Here is a 19,634-nt window from a genome sequence, read left to right as displayed (position 1 = left end):
GGGTTTTGTGGCCCAATCAGACACCGAGCAAACCCACGGTGATTGCTCCTCAAACGGCCAGAAGGCTGGGCAAGCATGGGGACGGGAAGCACAGAGAGATCAGCAGGTCCCTAAATAGGTCGTCGTTAAAGAGGTCCCGCCAAGACTAATTTCCGGCCCCTGTCAACGCCACCCCCCCACCACAACTCGAAGTACTGTAGTAGTACCGGCAGGGGGTCTTCGCGTATATTCCAGGGTATAGCGCGCTTAAAGGTAGGTAACAGTGCGCTTACGCTACGGGCTAGCTACGGGCCATCGCCATATCTACGCTATATTAGTTAAGTCTATATAGTAGGTAATATAACCTACTTTAGAGCTACTACTATCTTACTATATAAAAATAGGTTATATATAGAGGCTATAGCTAGGCTAGAGAAGTATAAGACTATATTTGACCTAGGTAAAGCTTAGTTAGCTACTAGGCAATAGTAGAAACGTATTAAAATAAAAGAATTGAACTTAAATATCTATCTTACCTTTATTCTTATCCTTATCCTTACTACTTTTCTCGCCTTAAATTTCCCTATATTATACTAATTAGCTATTAGCTAGCTATAAAGTAGAGGTATAGTATATTTATAATATTCTACTTAATATTTATAAAGTATCTATATATCTAAGTTAAGGCTTTAATATATTGTTTAGCCTCCTCTAAAGTATCTCGAGCTAGCTAGGCTAACTCTTTAGCGACGGTAGCTAGCTACTCGATAGCTATAGCCTAGCGCTTCGCTACTAAAGCGACTCTCTCCTTAATACTTTGCTAGGGCTTAGCCTTAGTAAGCAAAAGGTAAGCTATAAAGGTAGTAGGAGCGCTAGACGTAGGTATACTAGTACTAGCTAGGGGTAGGGCAATAGCGGTCTCCTTATATATTATACCTTTTAGTATTAGTTAATTAGGTATAAATATAAAGTAGCTATAGAGCTATATAGCTTATAAATAGTTATAACTAAATGCCTACTCTACGTCTTAAGGTTAGTAAGTAGAGGCTTGTCCTTATTGACTTTAAAGACTTGCTTATACTATTTAATAATCTCTAACTAAATTACAGAGAGTAGCTATTAGTAGTTTATTAATACTAGACTAGTAGTTATTTATTAATTAATATTACTTATAAAAATATAGGACTTAGTATAGCTTTACTTAATATACTCTTAGTATATATTGCCTAGATCTATATACTAGTTAGCGAATATAAATCTAATATATTAAAAAATACAACACTATACTTACTCTCTTAGAAGTAGTAGGCCTATATATCCCTATTATAGATATATATAATATAGACTATATATAGTATCGCCTATATCTTACTATAGTCGAGCTCCTCTTTCTTCTTCTTAGCCTACTCAACGTTAACTAGCTATTAACTAGTATCTAAATAGTACTCTTTACTAAAGACTTTGTGCCTAAGGACCTAGCTAGGCGCTTCTAAGGGTTATTGGGCGTAACTAGCTTAGACTTGCCCTTATTAGTAAGGGTAGCAGGGGTAGTAGGGGCGGCGAAAGTAGGAGGGGTAAAGGGGGCTAGCTACTTACTAACAACGTTCTTACTACTAGTGCTAGTATTAGTAGTGGTAGTAGGCGCAAGGTATATATAGAAGCGTTGCTACTACTAGCTAGGGGCAACAAGGGCTAGGGGGGCGGGAGAGGCTAGCTACTTACTAGCAACGTTCTTACTACTAGTACTAATGTTAGTGGTAGTAGTAGACATAGAATATATAAGGTAGGCGTAGGAGTACTACTACTACTAGCTAGGGGTAGTAAGAGAGGTGGCGGCTAAGGCGGGGAGGGCGGCGAGAGCTAGCTACTCGCTAGTAGCGCCTTCGTTAATAGTAGTAGTAGTAGTAGTAGTAGTAGTAGTAGTAGATGTAGAGTACATAAGGCACGTAGAGTAGGGCTAGAGGCGCTACTGCTACTAGTCGAAGGTAGTAGGAGGGTCGGCGGTAGGGGCTAGGGGGGTAGTAGAAGCTAGCTACTCGCCAATAGTGAGAGCGTCGTTGTTAGTAGTAGCGAGAGGGTTGTTCTCCTTATATAGCTCTATATCGTTGTATTTAAAGTTGCTATATAACTCAATTAGCTATTGCTAATTATAATACTACTGTAATTTTAACCGATTTTTCGACTTAATCGACTTATAGAGTATATAAAAAGTATAGATTAAAGCTATAATGTAGCTAATTAGCTTCTTAGCGATAGCGACGATAGAAATAGCTTTAAATCAACTTATACAACGGTAATATAGACAGGTAGATAGGTAGTAACAGCTATAGCTACGAGGTTAGAAGAAGGAAAGGAAGAAGAAGTAGGTAAAAGGCTCTAGAGCAGTAGAAAAAGCTATAGCCTATATACCTATATAGTTCTTAAAGAATCGAAGGTTTCAATATCAATTATATAAAGTAAACATTGTTTATTTTTTAGAATCTATCTAACTACGAAGTATCTAGACTAGTAGTAGAATAGTAACTAGCTAGTACCTTCTTTATATTTATATTCCTTCCCTAGTTTCTCTATAAAGCTAAGCTTAAAGGTTGGGATAAAATTTCTATTTATCTACGATTTTATATAGTATTGAGCCCACTTTTAGAAACTTCGATCAACTTTATAAAGTTCGTCCTAGGGCTAAGACTTAGACCACTAGTAACACTTACTATATCTTAGTATTGTAGAAACTCCTTTCTAAGTATACCAATTGGCTAAGAACTAAGCAACTTGCTTATAGTCTAGTAGCTAGCTAGCTACTAATCCTCTAACTTCTAGCTATCAGTTATTACAAAGTTCCTTAAAGTTGGAGGTAGGAATAAAGACGTAAAGTAGTACAATCTAACAGCTAGCTAGTACTTAACTAAAGAACTATATATTGCTACTTATTACTAAGATATAAACGAAGGAATATCTAACCTCTAAACCTATTGTAGATCCTTCTAAACCCTACCTAATAGCTTCCTTAGAATATAGTTAAAATCCTTTTATAAACTATATATTGTTTATATATTATTTTAGATCTTATATATCGTAGTTTATAGCAACTATATTAGCTCCTAGACCTATAGGAATAGCTACTAATTGATAGAGACCTCGTCTAAGCTAATAAGATTTACTAGCTATAGAACAACGCTATAGTATATCTTAAACCCCTTCGCTTCTAAGATACTGACTAGCTATTAGAAGTACTTTAGCTATAATGAGTTCGTTAATAAGTAATAATACTAAATATATAAGCAGAGGAGCAACTAGCTCCTAAACTATATACACCTATAGCGAGGGATACTAACTAGCTCTAGAATTAGGGTATCCTATAAGAGCTAAGCAACTTGATCTACCTAGTTGACTACATTGTAATAGTCTAGGTTACGACGTTCGTCTAGAGTAGCCTACCTAAGTGCAAAGACCTTGGTAGCAATATCGGCAATACCCTAGGCAGTTAGTCGTAGTAGCTAGATAGCTACTATACCGCTTCGCTACTACCTATCGTTGTACTATAGACTAGGGAACTAGTCCAGTATAAAAACGCTATTGAAGTCGAGAGGCTCGTTAGCATCGAACCGTTTATATACTATCGACAGCTTATATACAATCAGTGCTTAAGCTCATTTAGGTAGCCTATTAAAGCCCTAGCTATTAAACTACTTTATATATATAGCTAGGAGTATATAATTGAGACTTCTAAACTTAGCCTAGATTACTTTATTTCGATAGTCTTATATATAGTAATCAAGATAAATGATTAAACTAGTAAGAGAGAAGGTGCTAGCCATCTACTACTTTAGTATAGGCTTAGTGTTCTTAACCTTCGAGTACTATCCTTTGACTACATTTATTATAGTAATCTAGTAGAGTAGGGGGGTCGTATCTTGTACCTAATACGTCTATAGTCGAGTATTGTTTAGCCAATTGTTCTTTAAATACTACTTAAGCCTATCGGTACTAACGTAAGCAATAGCAACCTCAATAGACTCTATATAGCCTTTTTCTAAACAATGGCTTAGAAGAGTAGCTACTATATAGCTAAGGCACTCCTTATTAATACTAATCCAACGCTTTAAAGTCTCTTAGCAATACTTTGTATAGAGGAGATGTTATATATATAGGAGGCTATACTTATCGTAGCTAAATGCCTCCTAGACAATAAGTTATTTAGCTATAGAGTCGTCGATAATTATATATTTTAGGAGCTAGCCTCTATTAGCTACTCCCCTATACTACTCTAGTAGTACGTCTAAGTATACTACGATACTATTAGTAGTCTACCTCTCTATAAAGAAGTAAGTAAAAAGGAGCTAGTAGCTATTGAAGTCCTAAACTATAATCGTAAATAGGTGCTAACTACTATAGGCAGTCTTGTAAGTAGCATCTATAATCGTTAGTTGGCTATACTTTTTTAGTATATCCAATAGGTCTCTATATACAAAGACCAATATAGAAGAGTTTTCGCTAGGTATAGTCAATGCCTTATACTTATACTAATCACTATAGGCTAGTAGCTAGGTAATAGCTTCTACAAATTCTACCTCCCTAAAAACCTTATAGGACTATACTTTACAATTATTACGTTTATAGAGCTTAAGAGATCTACGAAGGTTGCAAATCTCCTAGGTTATAATATACTAGCCACCTACGTAGTAAAGATATACCCTAGCCTTAGGAGTTTTAGTATAGCTATATAGCTAGTGTTCTATAGTGCTATCGCTATATCCAGTGGTAAAGAGGTAGACAATATACTCTACAATGGTATATAGGCGTTTGACTATCTCGATATCTTCTATCGAGTGATTATACCTATAGCAAATTATAATATCAACAATACTATCGTCGTACTAAACTTTATAGAGAGTATAATAGTATAGCTCTATATTCTATAGCGCCCTATTACATTTACCTTGCCCTTTAGTCTTTTATAGCGTTTTCTAAAGGCGGTAGTAGAATATAGTCTTCATTTACTATTGCCTTAGGGCGTCTCTCCTACTATAGAAATACAATACCTAGCGCTATTCGGCTTACTAGGCTATATATAGGAGGGTAAACTCGCCCTCTTTAAACTAGCGTTCCTAGATCTTTTAAATGTTGTTAAGAATTGCAAAGCTACTATTTAGCGCCCTAGGCTCTAGTCTAGATAGACGAATTAGGGATATATACCTATACCTACGTCTAGAAGCTAGTTCCTCTATAGAGGAACTATCTCCTTTATTAGACAGTTCATTGGATAGTATAGAGCTGTCTAATAGCTAGGCAGAGGCTAGAGTAGGACTAGGAATACTGTTCAATTATAACGATTGTACAATTAGAGGCTTAGAGATAGAGAGGAGCTAGGGTAGTACTTGCTAAGTAGCTAGATCGAGGTTGGGTTCAGTAGGTATATATTCTAGGACTAAGGAGCTCGCTATAGGTATAGCATTAGCAATTCAACGCTAGTAATCAAATTCGCTATTTGACTAAATAGCATTTATATATTAAAGGGGACTAAGGGCGTTAATAGGCTATAGATATTATATTGTTTTGTTGCTAGCTATATAGTATATCGTTTTGTTGCTAGCTATATAATATATCGTTTTATTACTAGTTATATAGTGTGTCGTTTTACTACTAGCTATATAGTATATCGTTTTATTGCTAACTATATAAATTAAACTAGTCTATAGCTAAATCAATGCTAAGCAATTACTAATTAGTAGATAGTAAAACAATAGAACTTACTTAGTATATTTTCTAGTTACTAGCTATATAAAGTAAGCTAATCTATAGTAGAATATTAGTCTATAGCTAGATCAATACTTAGCAATTGCTAATATATACTAATAGTAAACCAATTGACTAACTTACTAATAAGATCTATTAGATATAAGCTAAATATATAGTTCTATAGCGATATAACGTTGTAATATAGGTCGGAGTACAATAGAGGGTAGGTATAGACGTAGATTAGTTAGAGAAACATAGGCAAGATATAAACTAACGGCTAGGTAGCTACTGACGCGACGTAGGCGTAAGGACCACTGTATAGAAATTGTTAAGCGGCGGCAAAAGGAGTGACTTCTAAGCGTAGGACCCACAGGTATCTGTAGAGACTACGGAAATTAGGCTTGGCGGGACCTCTTTAACGTCTACCGTGCCATCGAAGCGTTAGCGTCTCTTGGCCCGCCCATTGAAGCCATATTTAGGGTCGTCGTTAAAGAGGTCCCGCCAAGACTAATTTCGGAGATTGCCGTATACAAGTAATTACAAATCGCCAAGAGGTGAGCAAGCCGTGACGACTTCGAGCAACATCAACAACAAATAATCGCAAAGACTCGTCGCAACAACTCTACGAAAACTCAACCAAATCGAAAAAAAAAAAAAAAAAACGAAGATAACCCGTACCCTAACTATAACCTATATCCTAACCTTAATCTAAACCCTAACTAGCGGGGGGCTGACGCCGTCCCCCGTACCCCTGGCGAACTAACCCTTGGCGATAGAGCAAACGCCTTGGCGATGGTGGCTATGTAATAACGTTGTAAAAACATAGCCGACAATTGGCCGAAATTAGTCTTGGCGGGACCTCTTTAACGTCTACCGATGGCACGGTGCGCGGGGCTGGCGCTCTTGGAGCGAATTGACCTGTGTGAATTTGACAGGGCAGAGCCTCGCTCGTCGAGTTCCCCCAAGCCAATGTTGCGCTCTGCTGCGCCACGGCCAAGAAGTCAGCTCGCCCATCTCATTTCTTCCGTTCTTCGGGGCAGTGGACAGGCCAACCGCTGCCGAGGGGGGCGAATTGCGCAGTTTGTTGTCTTGGTCTTTCAATTGAGGCATTGCACAATGCTCGGAGTAATCCGCACACCTTGTATTTCGTAGTCGGCTGCTCGTGTCAAACCAGCGGCTTTCTCCGGGCGCTGATTTTTGCGTCAACCGAGACTGTTTGAGGCTGCTGGGAGTCTGGGCATGGGATGAACCGGGTCACCGACACTAACTGTGCGTCCCCACTTCCCTCATTGGCGGGCCCCTGCGTGGGATTCACCCCGCACGTCTCGGTAAAGCTCCCTCTTCCGGGCAGGTGGGATTGCTCTCGTGTTGTCATCTCTTTCTTGAATGCTGATTCTGATTGATCTGACTTCAACTTCACAAATCAATTCCGGAATACTCCATTCCCCTCACTACGTGGGACCTCCACGACGGAGGTACACACATTCCATGGGACGCCAACCACTCTCTTCCCAAGTTGCATTAAATGCGCTTGCTGAGCCCCAACTAACCACCCAACACAAACAACTCCCATTGATTTGTGGAGCTATGTAGGTGGATTCAGCTGGACTTGGCAGGACTTGGCAGGACTTGGCGAGACTTGGCAGGAGTTGACCGTTGGTTGGCACGGGCCGTCACCTGTATCCGGAGCTCGGACAGCTTTCTGAGCTGGACGGCGAGAGAACGGAGGTGCTCCCAGTAAAACTTTCACCTGTCCACGAAGAGCCGGGAAACTTGGCGGCGAGGCTGCCAGATCCACCAGTGCTCTTCCGCACCATCCCAGCCCGTGGCTCAGTGCTGCGTTCGAGGGGATTCGAATTTCCAGGTGTCAGACCACTGAGCCTAAAACTCCGGGGCCCCAGTTTGTTACGGGGACTCTTGTGGCCCAGTGCCTCTATTCCAACACCAACAGCTTCAGAAACTTCACCTTCGCTGAACTCGCCTGCAATCCTCTCACTCCATTCCGGGCGCGGGCGGATCACAGGGCGTCGCGAATTCCTACGAGGTCCAGCTGCTTGCGGACTTGATGTCACAACCCACCGCAACTAGCCGGAGATCTTGAATTTGGGGTTATCGGTGACGGATACAACAAGTGTGAAACTCTTCGGTGTCGCTCCGCAGTCTCCTCGGAACCGCACAACATTTCCTACGCGGTTCTTCCCAGTCCCTTAAACGGCCTCGCTCTGTGCCTTGACCTCCTCCGCCACTAGATTACTCCGGATCGGTTCGCCGGCCGCCCCGTTCCGCCCCCAGTTCCCAGTGAAGAAGTTGCGCAGGGACTGGCCCATGTTCCTCATGTTCTCGGCGACGATCTCGCCCGTGGGCCGTTGGAACAGCAGGTCGACCTCCTCGAGCGTCTTGTCCTTGGTCTCGGGCATGAACAGCAGCTGGTAGAGCCAGCCGACGACCGCGATGCCGCCGTAGAAGCCGAGCGACAACCCCGTCGGCGTCATGGCCTCCTGCATGGCCGAGAAGTTGTACGTCACGACGAACGAGGCCAGGAACAGCAGCGCGTCCGACGTCGTCATGCCGTACGACCGCAGGTACGTCGGGTACACCTCGGACGGCACCACCCACGTCAGGCACGCGTAGCTCCCGAAGAAGCTCATGTACAGGATCAGGCCGATGAGGTAGCACGCCTCGGCGCCCCGCAGGTTCGTCTCGAGCGGGATCTGGTAGCTGGCCCCGATGATGACCAGGCCGACGAAGAAGCCCGGGAGCATCGTGTTGGCCCAGAACCGGCGGCCGTACTTCTCCATCAGGAAGATGGCCGGGATCGTGCCCAGCAGGAGCGACCCGCCGCCGACGAGCGACATGTAGTTGGCCTTCTCGTCGTCGAAGCCGACCTGGCTCATCAGCACCGACATGTAGTACATGATGGCGTTGACGCCCGTCAGCTGGCCGAGCAGGATCATGATGTTGGCGTAGACCAGCGCGCGCCGCGCCCGCGGCACCGTGAAGAAGTCGAGCCAGGGGAACCGCTTGTTGACCGCGCTCTCGGCGACGACCTGGCTCTCGTGCAGCACCGACGCGCGCATGACGAAGAACTCCTCGCGCGCCTCGCGGTCCTCCACGCCGCGGATCCGCTTCCACACCTTGTACGCGTCCAGCCCGCGGCCCTTGTGCATCAGGTACCGCGGCGACTCGGGCAGGAAGAGCATGCCGACGAACATGATGGTCGAGAAGACGAGCGACGAGCCCAGGATGTAGCGCCAGTTGCCGGGCACGTGCAGGAATATGGCCGCCACGGCGTAGCCGAGCACCTCGCCGAGCGCGATGCTGAACTGGTACAGCGACACGAGATTGCCGCGGACCTTGCGCTCGACCGTCTCGGCCACGTAGACGGGCACCGTGCCGCCCTCCAGACCGACACCCAGCCCGAGGATGACGCGGGCGGCGACGATCATGCCTAGGTGATAGCCACACATTCGTGTCAGAAGAGGGGGAAGCTATACCTCTGCGACAAAACTACACACGATGTACCGGGAGTGAAAAACTAGGCCAAGGGCATACCGTAGTTAACCGACCCGGCCTCGAGCGCCGCGCCGACCGTGTACAGGACACACGCGACGATAATCGACCAGCGCCTGCCGAACCACTCGTTGCAGGGCGAGAGCACCAGGGCGCCGCCGACGGCGCCGAGCGGCATGGCCGAGTTGACCAGGCTGTTCTGCCGCGTGTCCAGGCCCAGGTCCCGCGGCAGGTACAGGTTCGCGCCCGAGATGAGCGACTGGTCCAGGCCGGACAGCAGGCCGCCCATGGACGCGAACGCCACGATCGCCCACGTGAAGTGCCGCGGGTCGCGGAACTCGAGGTCGAACGGCCCCTTGCCCGCGTGCGCGCCGCCGCCGCCGCCACCGCCGCCGCCCTGCCCCTGCGCCGCCGCCAGCGCCGCCTCCATCTCGTCCACCAGCGCGTCCACCTCCCAGCCGCCTGCCCGCGCGGTCGCCAGCGCGTCCTTCTCGTCCATCGCCGGTATCGTCGCGTCCCGCACGGGTTGCTCCATCCGCGCCTCGTCGGCTTTGGCGGTGGTGGTCGGCGGTGCAGAGGGCGTGGTGGCCTCGCTCGCCATGGCGAAGTATCTGTGTTGGTCGCGGGTGTGTGTGTGTGTGTGTGTGGAAGAGATGGAGGGGATGTGGTTGTGCTGTTTGGCGGGGATTGTCGTACAAGTAAGGTGATGAGGCGGGGAGGAGTCGTGGGGGAGGACAAGGGAAAAAGAGTTGGGATCTGCAGTCATGGACTGGATCCAGGTTGCATTTAGTAAGTAACACTGGGAATTGAGCCCGCCGCGGTCGGCCCTGCATCATGCCATCGGGGGTAAATCTTCATCCAAGCCAGCACGACGGTCCATCCGACTCCGCGGAGAGAGTACGACCCCAGCGTCGCACCCCAGTGCCTCCCGGTCTCCCCCGGCTTCATCCTCGGCCAGGCCGTCTGGGGAAAAGTCGGGGCTCCTCGAGGATGAACAGGGACTGGCTGCCATCAGATGAGAGAAGCATTTCGCTCCAGCGCCGGCAGTTGGCCGAAATGCCGATCCGAACCAGTTGCAGCGTCGCATTTGGCCGGGGACGCCCTCGATCTCTTTGGGGACAAGAATGCACCACCACCACGTACGTCAGCGATTCATGACCTAAGAAGGTAGCAAGGTCCGTTGGGTTAGTCACTCGGCGGAATAGGTTCCGAGTGTGTGAGTTGAGTTTCCGAAGAGGGGCCTCGAGCCATCGAACTCGTGCTCATTGAGCCTTCATCAGGTGCTGGACCGCACATCACAAAAACCAGGTTCCAGGGCTAAGGACCATGGTTCGTCCGAACTCTGGCACGACAAATTCGTGGGTGTTCACCCGAAGTGTACACAGAGTAAGTGTAAGAGTACCTGCCTGTCTGGCCCCCCCTCACCTACGGAATTTGATGACGTGTGGCAGGAGAGGGCATTCACGATCTTTGGACCAGAGACCCTGGCTTAAACAAGCCTGCCGAAACAGGGGATTTTCGGCGATCGTTGCTCTTGCGAGCGGTTTGCTGCTGCGAGTCAACCCCGCCCGAATATCGCTCACAACCACGTTGAGACGAACACCCCGCCAAGGTTCCACACTGCAGCACCGAGAAAGCGCCGGAGGGACCGGACAGTGAGCAGAGGTTCAACTAACTCATGCAACTCGCCAGATTCTGTGTTTGTGAACTCTGAGAGGAAATTCCCGGATTCACAGGGTGGTGGGACACGCAGATTGGCGGGGGAGATGCTTCGGGTTTTCGGTCGCTCGAAAGAGTCGCAGTGCGGAGCTCCGGGTGTCTCCCTGTCGGCGGTGCATTGTTGCTGTCAAACACCAGGTCAAAGTGGGTCTCTCAAACACCAAGGCAAACAGCACTTTTTCCACAGAAGCCCAAAAACATATTCTACAACAGTAGCCCACATAGCGCTTGCGCGCAATGTAGAGGGCTCTAGCTATATATATTCAATACCGTAGAATCCGAATCTGCAGTCAGATTGATGGCGTGCACAATACGCGTTGAGATCTTCATAGATGTAATAATACTGTAAAATACCTTTCAAACTCCTGCATTTTGTCTAAAATGTTTTGGGCTTGTGTCTTGCAGCCACTTTGACCTGGTGTTTGACAGCGACAACAGCAGTGCTCTGGAAACTAAGGTAGTGTACTGTATATACTAGAATACAGGCAGCTAACCACATGGATCGGGTTCTTGAATGTGATGCTATGTGGAGCGCAAACACCGAGCGAATTCAAGTTTTTCATACAGCACAAGAAAACACAAGCTTTTTTTTTTTGCAGCAAGCAAGAACAGATTCCACAGCAGGATAGGTACCTGACCTTTCCATATTCAACGGTACAGAATATGAGACTACTGTCAGATTGATGGCGCACGCAATCCACGTCGAGATATCGAGGACGTAAAGTATACATATTTCCTATAAACAATAGGAAATTATCATAGCCATCAATGTCTCAACATATCTTGTGTGCAGGCGATAAAGAATCTCTGCGTCTAGTCATTCGGGCGAATGTCCGTTCGGACTGCTGAGGATGCAAGTGCCGGAATTCTTAGTTCTCCCGTCTGTCCGGCTCCTGGAGTGAGAGTGGAGCGTGCTGAGCAGCGTCTGCAGGAGGCTGCGATGTGCTGAGCATCGCGCAGGAATATTCACTCGACGACCGGACTCGCCAGTTCCGCACAGCCTAGATTGAATCTGCAGCAGCCCTAGTTCGCTGCGCCACCGCCACACAACCAACCGCGCTCCTCGACGTCTATCAACGCCGGGTTGAGCGCACTGGCAAGCAGAAATTGGTGAAGGATGCCGTGAAGGCGCTTCGAGGTTGTTGTATAGGTAAGGTACCAACCCTACGGAGTGCATGTCCTGGGCTGTTTTATATGTGCCTTCGCCAACGGTGGCCCTTGTCCGAACCCGTCTGCCGGAGTTGAATTTTGAAGTCTTGCTCTCCCGCCGAATGCATGGAATCACCAGTTCTGCCAGCCGGTTTCCTCGAGGTGGTATGTACTGACGTATACAAACGGGCCACTTGGGGCGCATGCATTGCACAGCCCCGACACAGAGCCTCGTCGGGCATGGTTAGAGCCTCGTCGGGCATGGCTGGCGGGCGTACTTCAGCCCAAAGGCCGCTTTCGCCGAGACTCACCTCGGCCATTCACATCATGGCAACTTCGTCAGAAGGTCGTCCATGCTCGCAGATCCCCAATGTCCGATGATGGAGCCGCTCTCCGTTGTAGGAATTGTTGGCACGGCATTCTCTCTTGCGAAGGTGGTCGGCCAGGCCATTTCGCAGCTGAGCACCCTGAAGTCGCGATACCGCAATGCGCCCTTGCAATTGTCTACTATCCTAGGCCAGCTGTACATTGTTCGGGCCGCACTAGAGCAGATCTCGTCGTGGAGTTCCGAGCACTTGATGGAGGACCCCCGATATCGAGAGCTGGCCGAGCAGATTGATACATCGCTGGATTGTTTCTGCCCTCTCATCATCACTCTGCAACAGCGTCTTGACGAGCTCGATTTTCAGCAGGATCTTGACATGTCCGCGAGGAGCAAGATCTCGTTTCTCTGGAACGAACAAGACCTCATGGGATTCCTCCAGCTTCTCGACTGCCAAGTTAACGCCCTCAACCTATTCCTCCAGGCGATCCAGTGGTACGCATTCCCAATGGTCGAAGCCTGCCTACTGCTCTGACGATCTTTTGCAGCAAGACCTTGGCGGAGCAGCGGAACTTCATCCAAGAAGAAGAGAGCCGGGCAATCTTGCAAAAAGCAAAAGATTGCAACACTTCAGTCATCGGCATGTCGGATGGCGCAAGCATCTTCTCCGAGATCACCAACGTCCACACCGTCAGCCTCGAATTTGACTTCGACGCGGAACTTCTTGGATCGCGAGCCTACAGGTCCGCCCACCGGTCGAGTTTGAAGCGGGCCATCACTGAAGCGAGGTCCCCGCAACCATCGTCGTCGTCCTCGAACACACCAGACCCTCCGCCAGCCAATCCGGAGAACTCGCTCGGGGGACCTTCATCGACCCTGCCCCTCTCGCTTGGAGAGACTGATCAACCAGACTCGGGAAAAGGAACGGAAGGCGTCGGACAAAGCCCTCGTGCCGGACAAAACGTGAACAAGTTGTCCACGACAGACAACCGCCAAATGCACCGAGATTCGTCAGGCCGATTCCAGCTGGTTCGTCGGACAGTGTGGAAGAGCAGGGCGGACTCCACTCGAACGATGACTGTGGCCAGTGTTGCGGGCTCTGATTTTGATTCGCAAAGCAGATGGGATGCCATGCTAGACACATATCAAATCCGTGAACGCCAACCGCCACTACCAGCGCCCGCCAAGGTACCGAATAACCTTCCAATTCACTTAGTGAGCCCCTCTGGACGAGTCGGAAAACAACCCAGAAGGATAACTAGGGTCGGAGATCACCCTGAGATCAAGGTGTTGATCTTGGGCTCTTCGGAGAGCGGCAAATCAACCCTGTTGAAGGCGATGAAACTGTGCCAGAAAGGAGTCTTTAGCCGCAATGAAGCCAAGTCCTTCGCCAAGATAGCCTGGAGCAACACCGTGCAAAGCACCCGCGCCGTTTTGGAAGCCATGAAGAAACTGGAGATCCCATTGCAGAACCTCGCGAATATCCGGCACGCGCACGTCATCTTCACGCAACCGGCACAGATCGAGGGCAGTTTCCCCCCGGAGCTAGAGCTTGCAGTTACAGAGTTATGGGCTGATCCTGGATTCCAAAAAGCCTATCGTCGGCGGAGTGAATATCAGGTGCTAGAGACTCTGCCTTATTTTGCAAGCCATGTGAAGCGACTGGCTGCTCCCGGATACATCCCCAGCCAGGAAGACATTCTCCGAACCAGCGTGAAGACCACGGGTATCACAGAAACCTATTACGAGGTCCGGAGAAATGATGGGGCCGGTGCTTACTTCCGTGTTATCGACGTCGGCGGAGCGAGAAGCGAACGGACGAAGTGGTTCCACGTCGGCTACACGGTTGACACCATCGTTTTCACAGTCGACGCTTCGGCATACTGTCGGTTGTTATACGAGGACGAAACAGTCAACCGGATGGCAGAGCAGCTCGCGATGTGGGAGTCCATCACCAAAAGCAGCTGGTCTTACTTCGCCAGCTTTCTCCTTATTTTCACCAAGATCGACTGCCTTCCCGAGCAGTTCGAGGCGTACCCGGTCGCCGACTTTCTTCCTGACTTCAAACAGCCCGAGTCGGGTAGCACGGCGGAGCATGTGGCCCGATACCTGGCGTACCTCGAAGATCGGTTTCTGTCCCGAATGGCCGTCCACGTCGCTCGTCTGCGGACGCAGATCATGCACGCAGACCTCGTCCACATTGACGACTACAACCCCGCCGCAGTGGTGTTCCAACACGCCATTGCCGCCGCCGGTCTTTATTGGATGCAGACACCGGAAGACAGTGATGGCATAGATGACGATGATGGTGCTAGCACTGCTAGTGGGCAGAGATGGTGGTGGAGAGAATGGGAGGTTAGGAGAGATTGGTGGATCGATGATCCCGGGGTCGGTGGGTCACGTAGTCACGTGAAGCGCCGAACCTCACGGTCTTTGAAGCGAGTTTGAGTTTGTTAGGGATTGGAGAAGATGACACACGGAGGAACAATTGCACTCGGCTCGAACGTTGGAAGGGGGTTTGCTGCCAGCAACGTATGACAGGAAAATGTCGCGCAGGCTCGGTCGGGCTTGGGCGGCGACTATTTGGCGATGTGTGCTTCGACGCGTGAAGGAAATCAGCCTGACTGTGGTGGTATACAATGGCGGCGTTAAAATTGTCTCAGGCTTTGAGGGTTGCTGACTCCGCCATCACTGGAAGGGCAATCGCGGGGGCCAACATTGGTTGCTGAGACGGAAGCTCTGGAGATTTACTTCGGCGGGAACTGGACTGCCATAAACGTATGGCCACTTTGTGTCTCACTTTTGAGCTGTCCATTCATGGCCATTGAGGCGGTTGAGCCTGGAATTGTTGGATAGGTAGGACAGATGCTGCTGGGCACTTAGCTTCCTCGGTGCATACTTCACGTGCATCATTCGCGCCGCCTGGAGTGAACGGCACGCCTGAAGAAACTGTCACCCGCCCACTTTGTCCGCTTTACAAGACTTTCGGGTGCCACGTCAAGGGCAAGGATCATGATCGCAATGAGGCACACACTCTGAGACCGTTAAACTTGTGATGAGCCCAATCGACTGCCTTCCAGGTTGGCAAGGCGTCAACGTCCGTGGCCACCTCACCTCAATCACACCGCTGGGCACCACCGCGACGTGTTTGCCAGGGTGTCATGCTCGCGCTGACCACTGAAAGCAGTGAAAGAAGTGAAATGAGGAAGTTTGTCTTGCCCACCGCGAACCTAACATGTGGTGGCTGCGGGCCCCTTCTTCTGGCGGCAACGCGAACACCACCGTGATCAGACGAACGGCCAGCCTGGGAAAGCGCGTCACGGGAACCAGGAGCTGATTGGTTGTATTGGTCGGTGTAAGTCGGCCCGAGCCGTCGACCTCCTCGCTCCTTCCTCTTCCAACAAGTAAAGGGCAGCTTCAGGGCCAGCTCAAAAACCCCAAACCGGCCAGCGGTTCTTCAAAATTTTCCTTTCCCAAATTCACACAACTTCTTCTCCATCCACCCTTCTTTTCCCAGTTTGCCTCGTTCTCCTGACAATCGGCGAGCTTCGGCGTGCGCGATTCTTGCAAGGCAAGTGCCTGACATCGAGACCGCGTCCTTCTCGGTTCGCGGTAACTTCTAGGTGAAGAATCCCCCGTCTTTCGTTCCTTTGCCGCCACGGTGCAATCGCTTCAATCATCACGTCGACAAGACACACCCTCAAGCCCTATCACCACCCTCAACACCACCAAAACAATACCCATCCACTGTCACCCAGCCTCTCCCCTCATTCGCGGTGACCGCTCACACCAGCACGATGATGCGCGTCTTTCTTGTTCAGACGGCGCAGGGACTGACCCCCTCGTCGGGCGGCTACAAGGCGAACATCAGCCTTCTCCGCACCCTCACCAACCAAGGCCACGCTGCCGCTCAGATCTGCTACGGCTTGGAGCACGAGGTCGAGCAATTCGCCCGCCGCGCTGAGACCAAGGGCGTCAAGCCCAACATCACCGAGTCAATTCTGCCCGTCGTTGATCCCAAGGGAGTCACCCATCAGCTCTACATCAAGACGTTCACCGACGAGGACCAGATCCACAATGTTGTCATCTCGCGCGGCGAATACAACACGGCCTACCCGGTCCGGGAGTTCTAGGAAGACACCCGCGCCTACCTGGAGGTAAGTGGTCGCTGCCTTTGGACTCTGAATCCGTGGCTTTGTCGCCCCAAGGAAATCGGCTGATGTCCGCAAAGCGTGATGAATTGAGCAGCCGCATGCAGACCCTGATCCGCCTCTTCTCGGAGCACATCGCCAAGTTCAAGCCGACCCATGTCGTTTTCAACGACCCGATCACCATGAAGATCACCGCCTTCCACCCCGATCGCGACACTTTCAAGCGCGTCAACATCATTCACACGGCCGAGCAGCTTCCCTTCGGACCTTTCTGCGCTGGGGTTGATGGCCACTGCCTGTCTCCTGCGGTGGAGAACGAGATGCTGCGCGGCCTTGATGGAGTTTGGGCCGTGTCCAAGGCTGTTCAGGAGTATGCTTGGGTGCACGGCAAGCTTGAGACGAAGTTCCTTGTCCATCCTCCCCTGACCTACCTGGATAAGGAAACGGGAGGCATGCCAGTTGTGCGCCACAACATCGACAAGGATGAGATCGGCATGGTCAACCCCTGCCCTCACAAGGGACTCTCCATCCTGGTTGCGCTTGCCAAGAAGTTCCCTCACATGAAGTTTGTCACCTGGAAGAGCTGGGGCTCTCGGACCATGCATATCCAGCAGCTTGAGGCTCTGCCCAACGTGAAGTGGGTTATTATCCTTTTCGATCCGTGCACCGCTCTGCTGTGCCTCGCCGCGCCCCAGGACATGCTAATTAGTCACCTCTGGCTAGGATTGAGCCGACCACTCAGAACACTGACGAAATCTGGGATCGCATCAAGGTTCTTCTGGCACCCTCGCTGTGGTATGAGGCTTGGGGCATTGTCGTGACTGAGGCCCAGCTGCGCGGCATTCCCGTCATTGCATCCAACGCTGGCGGCCTTCCCGAGGCCAAGATCGGTATCCCGTACTGCATTCCCGTGAAGGAGGTTACCGGTGAGCGCCATGCCAATGGAGACTACGTGGTGCCCGAGCAGGACATCGCGCCCTGGGCAGAGGCCCTGGAGACGGTCATGACGGACCGGGACGCCTACCAGGACCTGGCAACTCTCACTGCCACCAAGGCAAGCGAGTGGCTGCGTGGAATGGATCCCCGCGCCCACGAGAAGTGGCTCCTCTCGATGATGGAGCAGCAGTAAGGGCTCAAGGCTGCGCAATGCTTTTGAGGACTCTTCTAACCTTCCAGTCAGCGAGCACATTCGCGGCTGCATGTACACAGTGGACGCTGGGCAGTGCCCTTTGGTGCGCCGCAAACAGCATTACCAAGAATGCTACACATCGTCCCATCCTTTGGCCCCAACAAACATGTGATTGTGATTGCCCGAATTGTTGGACAAACTGAGATGCTTCATGATTCATTTTTTGCCATTCTACACGCCAAATATCTCTTGCCTCTATTTGGTCAAGACTGTCGCTGAGCCCTGATGTTGACTGCCTTCCCTTCGACATTCGTACTAACAACTGCAGTACTCACTCATACGGTATACCCGAGCTGCGGACAGGCAGGGTAAATGAAGGCCGCATTCTCTAGTTCCCAACAAGAGCCTTGAGAGGATGGATTGGCAATCCTTCTCCGCTCACAGCCTCATGTTCTACCGAAAGAGAAAAAATCACGACTTCGAATCAGGATTATGGGTTCCAATTCTTCCGAAGTTCAACATCCAAGTCATACTGTCTTCGACTGTCAATGACGACCACTGCCCACAAGCTCCACCAGGATGACGTTAGAGGTGGGGCATCGACTTACACACTCCCTCTGGGCCCTTCAATGCAACATGGCACGATGACATAACCTTAAAGGGGCGACTTCGTGAAGAAGGATCGCCAAGTTCATCTTCCTTTCTGTGTCTCTCCGTCACCTGGATTCACGCAAGTATCCTGCCACATCTGCCAGACATGTCGTACCAAGGCCACTCCAACGTCGGCTTCCCGAGCCTCTACGAGTCCCAGAACCAGCGCAACGTCAAGCAGTCCGAGGTCGACGAGCTGACCAGGCACACGGGGGAGAATGTCAAGGGGTTTATGCCGAGTGCGTCCATCAGCACCGGGCTTTTTCTTTTTCTGTTTGCAAGTCTGGATCGTGCTGACGACGGAATATCGATGGGTTACAGAGGGTCAAGCGCGGGAAGTGAATCGTCTGCATGAGCAGGAAGTCAGTTTCAATCCACCCTCCCGCCCCTAAGCTGAATTTGCCTTGTACAGGATATCGCTGACCGGTTGATTTGAAGGTGCATCGTCACCAAGCCGAAAACATGAAGAAGGATCCCACCCTCGCCGTACGTCCGTCCCCATACCTCTCCAGAACCAACCTACCGACCTAGCCACACCTCCATCCCTACCTACCTACCGGACTTCCCATCTGCAATATCCAGCTGCCCCATGGCAGGGAACCAGGTTGAGCTTTGGGTACAAAAGAGAGAAGGTGGCTGGCTGACAAGCGGCCCGTTTGGGAAACAGGCCAGATTGCACGGTAACAAGCCGGCTAAGGGCGCTATGATCGACAAGGAGCTGCAGGAGGAGGACGAGGCGCAGCTGAGGAAGAAGGGGGATGCCGTGACGGGGAAGAAGATGTAATCATATGTTCTTGAGGGCGGGAGAGTGAGGGAATTTGTTGGGAAGGGGGGAGTGTTGTTGGCTGGTATTTACCCACCCAAGTCGGCTCTGTTCAGTCGAGTTAGGAGCTAGCATCGCTGCGAGCAATTTGCAGTTTGCTTGTCACTGGTTTGGCTTCGGTTGTTCTTTGCGAAGTGTGGATTCGGGGCATGGGAGTTTTCCGTCGCCATTTTCCAAATGTTGTTCCTCATCTGCTCGTTCCTGCTCCTGAAGACGGGAACGCACCACGAGACCCGGGGACCAGTCTCACTGTCTGCTGGGAGGGGAAGCAGAAGGGGGAATGTGATGCCGCCTGGCGCCATGCTGCGGCCCGTCGTGCGCGATGCCGTCAACTCCGTACAGGTCGTCTTCCTTTCGCCCTGGGATATCCACCCATGAATCGGTGAGGAGTTGCGGGTCGCACCGCTGGGCGCTGCGGCTGTGGAAGGACTCGATCGGTACAGCGATCCGTTCTTGAGCGGCGCA

General features: G+C 50.2%; 4 protein-coding genes across 4 annotated transcripts; 3 read left to right on the top strand and 1 right to left on the bottom strand.

The window, feature by feature from the left end:
* Positions 1–7,862: 7,862 nt before the first annotated feature.
* On the bottom strand, positions 7,863–10,115 carry THITE_2109525 (uncharacterized protein). The gene is made up of 2 exons (XM_003650194.1): positions 9,268–10,115; positions 7,863–9,163 (listed from the first exon to the last, which is right to left on the bottom strand). The coding sequence occupies exons 1-2, from the start codon at positions 9,824–9,826 to the stop codon at positions 7,923–7,925; spliced, it is 1,800 nt and encodes a 599-aa protein (XP_003650242.1). The 5' UTR covers positions 9,827–10,115; the 3' UTR covers positions 7,863–7,922.
* A 3,296-nt stretch (positions 10,116–13,411) lies between these two features.
* THITE_2141899 (uncharacterized protein) lies at positions 13,412–14,703 on the top strand (the record flags this gene model as incomplete). Its single annotated transcript, XM_003650193.1, has 3 exons — positions 13,412–13,425; positions 13,678–14,550; positions 14,640–14,703. 3 exons carry the CDS (start codon positions 13,412–13,414, stop codon positions 14,701–14,703), a joined length of 951 nt encoding a protein of 316 aa, XP_003650241.1.
* A 1,509-nt stretch (positions 14,704–16,212) lies between these two features.
* THITE_2141898 (glycosyltransferase family 4 protein) lies at positions 16,213–17,695 on the top strand (the record flags this gene model as incomplete). The annotated part of the gene is made up of 3 exons (XM_003650192.1): positions 16,213–16,494; positions 16,647–17,203; positions 17,290–17,695. 3 exons carry the CDS (start codon positions 16,213–16,215, stop codon positions 17,693–17,695), a joined length of 1,245 nt encoding a protein of 414 aa, XP_003650240.1.
* Positions 17,696–18,316: 621 nt separating this feature from the next.
* Positions 18,317–19,386, top strand: THITE_2109523 (uncharacterized protein). The gene is made up of 4 exons (XM_003650191.1): positions 18,317–18,585; positions 18,668–18,708; positions 18,785–18,832; positions 19,014–19,386. Exons 1-4 carry the CDS (start codon positions 18,453–18,455, stop codon positions 19,128–19,130), a joined length of 339 nt encoding a protein of 112 aa, XP_003650239.1. The 5' UTR covers positions 18,317–18,452; the 3' UTR covers positions 19,131–19,386.
* Positions 19,387–19,634: the final 248 nt, after the last annotated feature.

This window comes from Thermothielavioides terrestris, chromosome 1, assembly GCF_000226115.1.
Source record: "Thermothielavioides terrestris NRRL 8126 chromosome 1, complete sequence".
NCBI lineage: Eukaryota > Fungi > Ascomycota > Sordariomycetes > Sordariales > Chaetomiaceae > Thermothielavioides > Thermothielavioides terrestris.
This window is presented reverse-complemented; position numbering and strand designations above follow the sequence as displayed.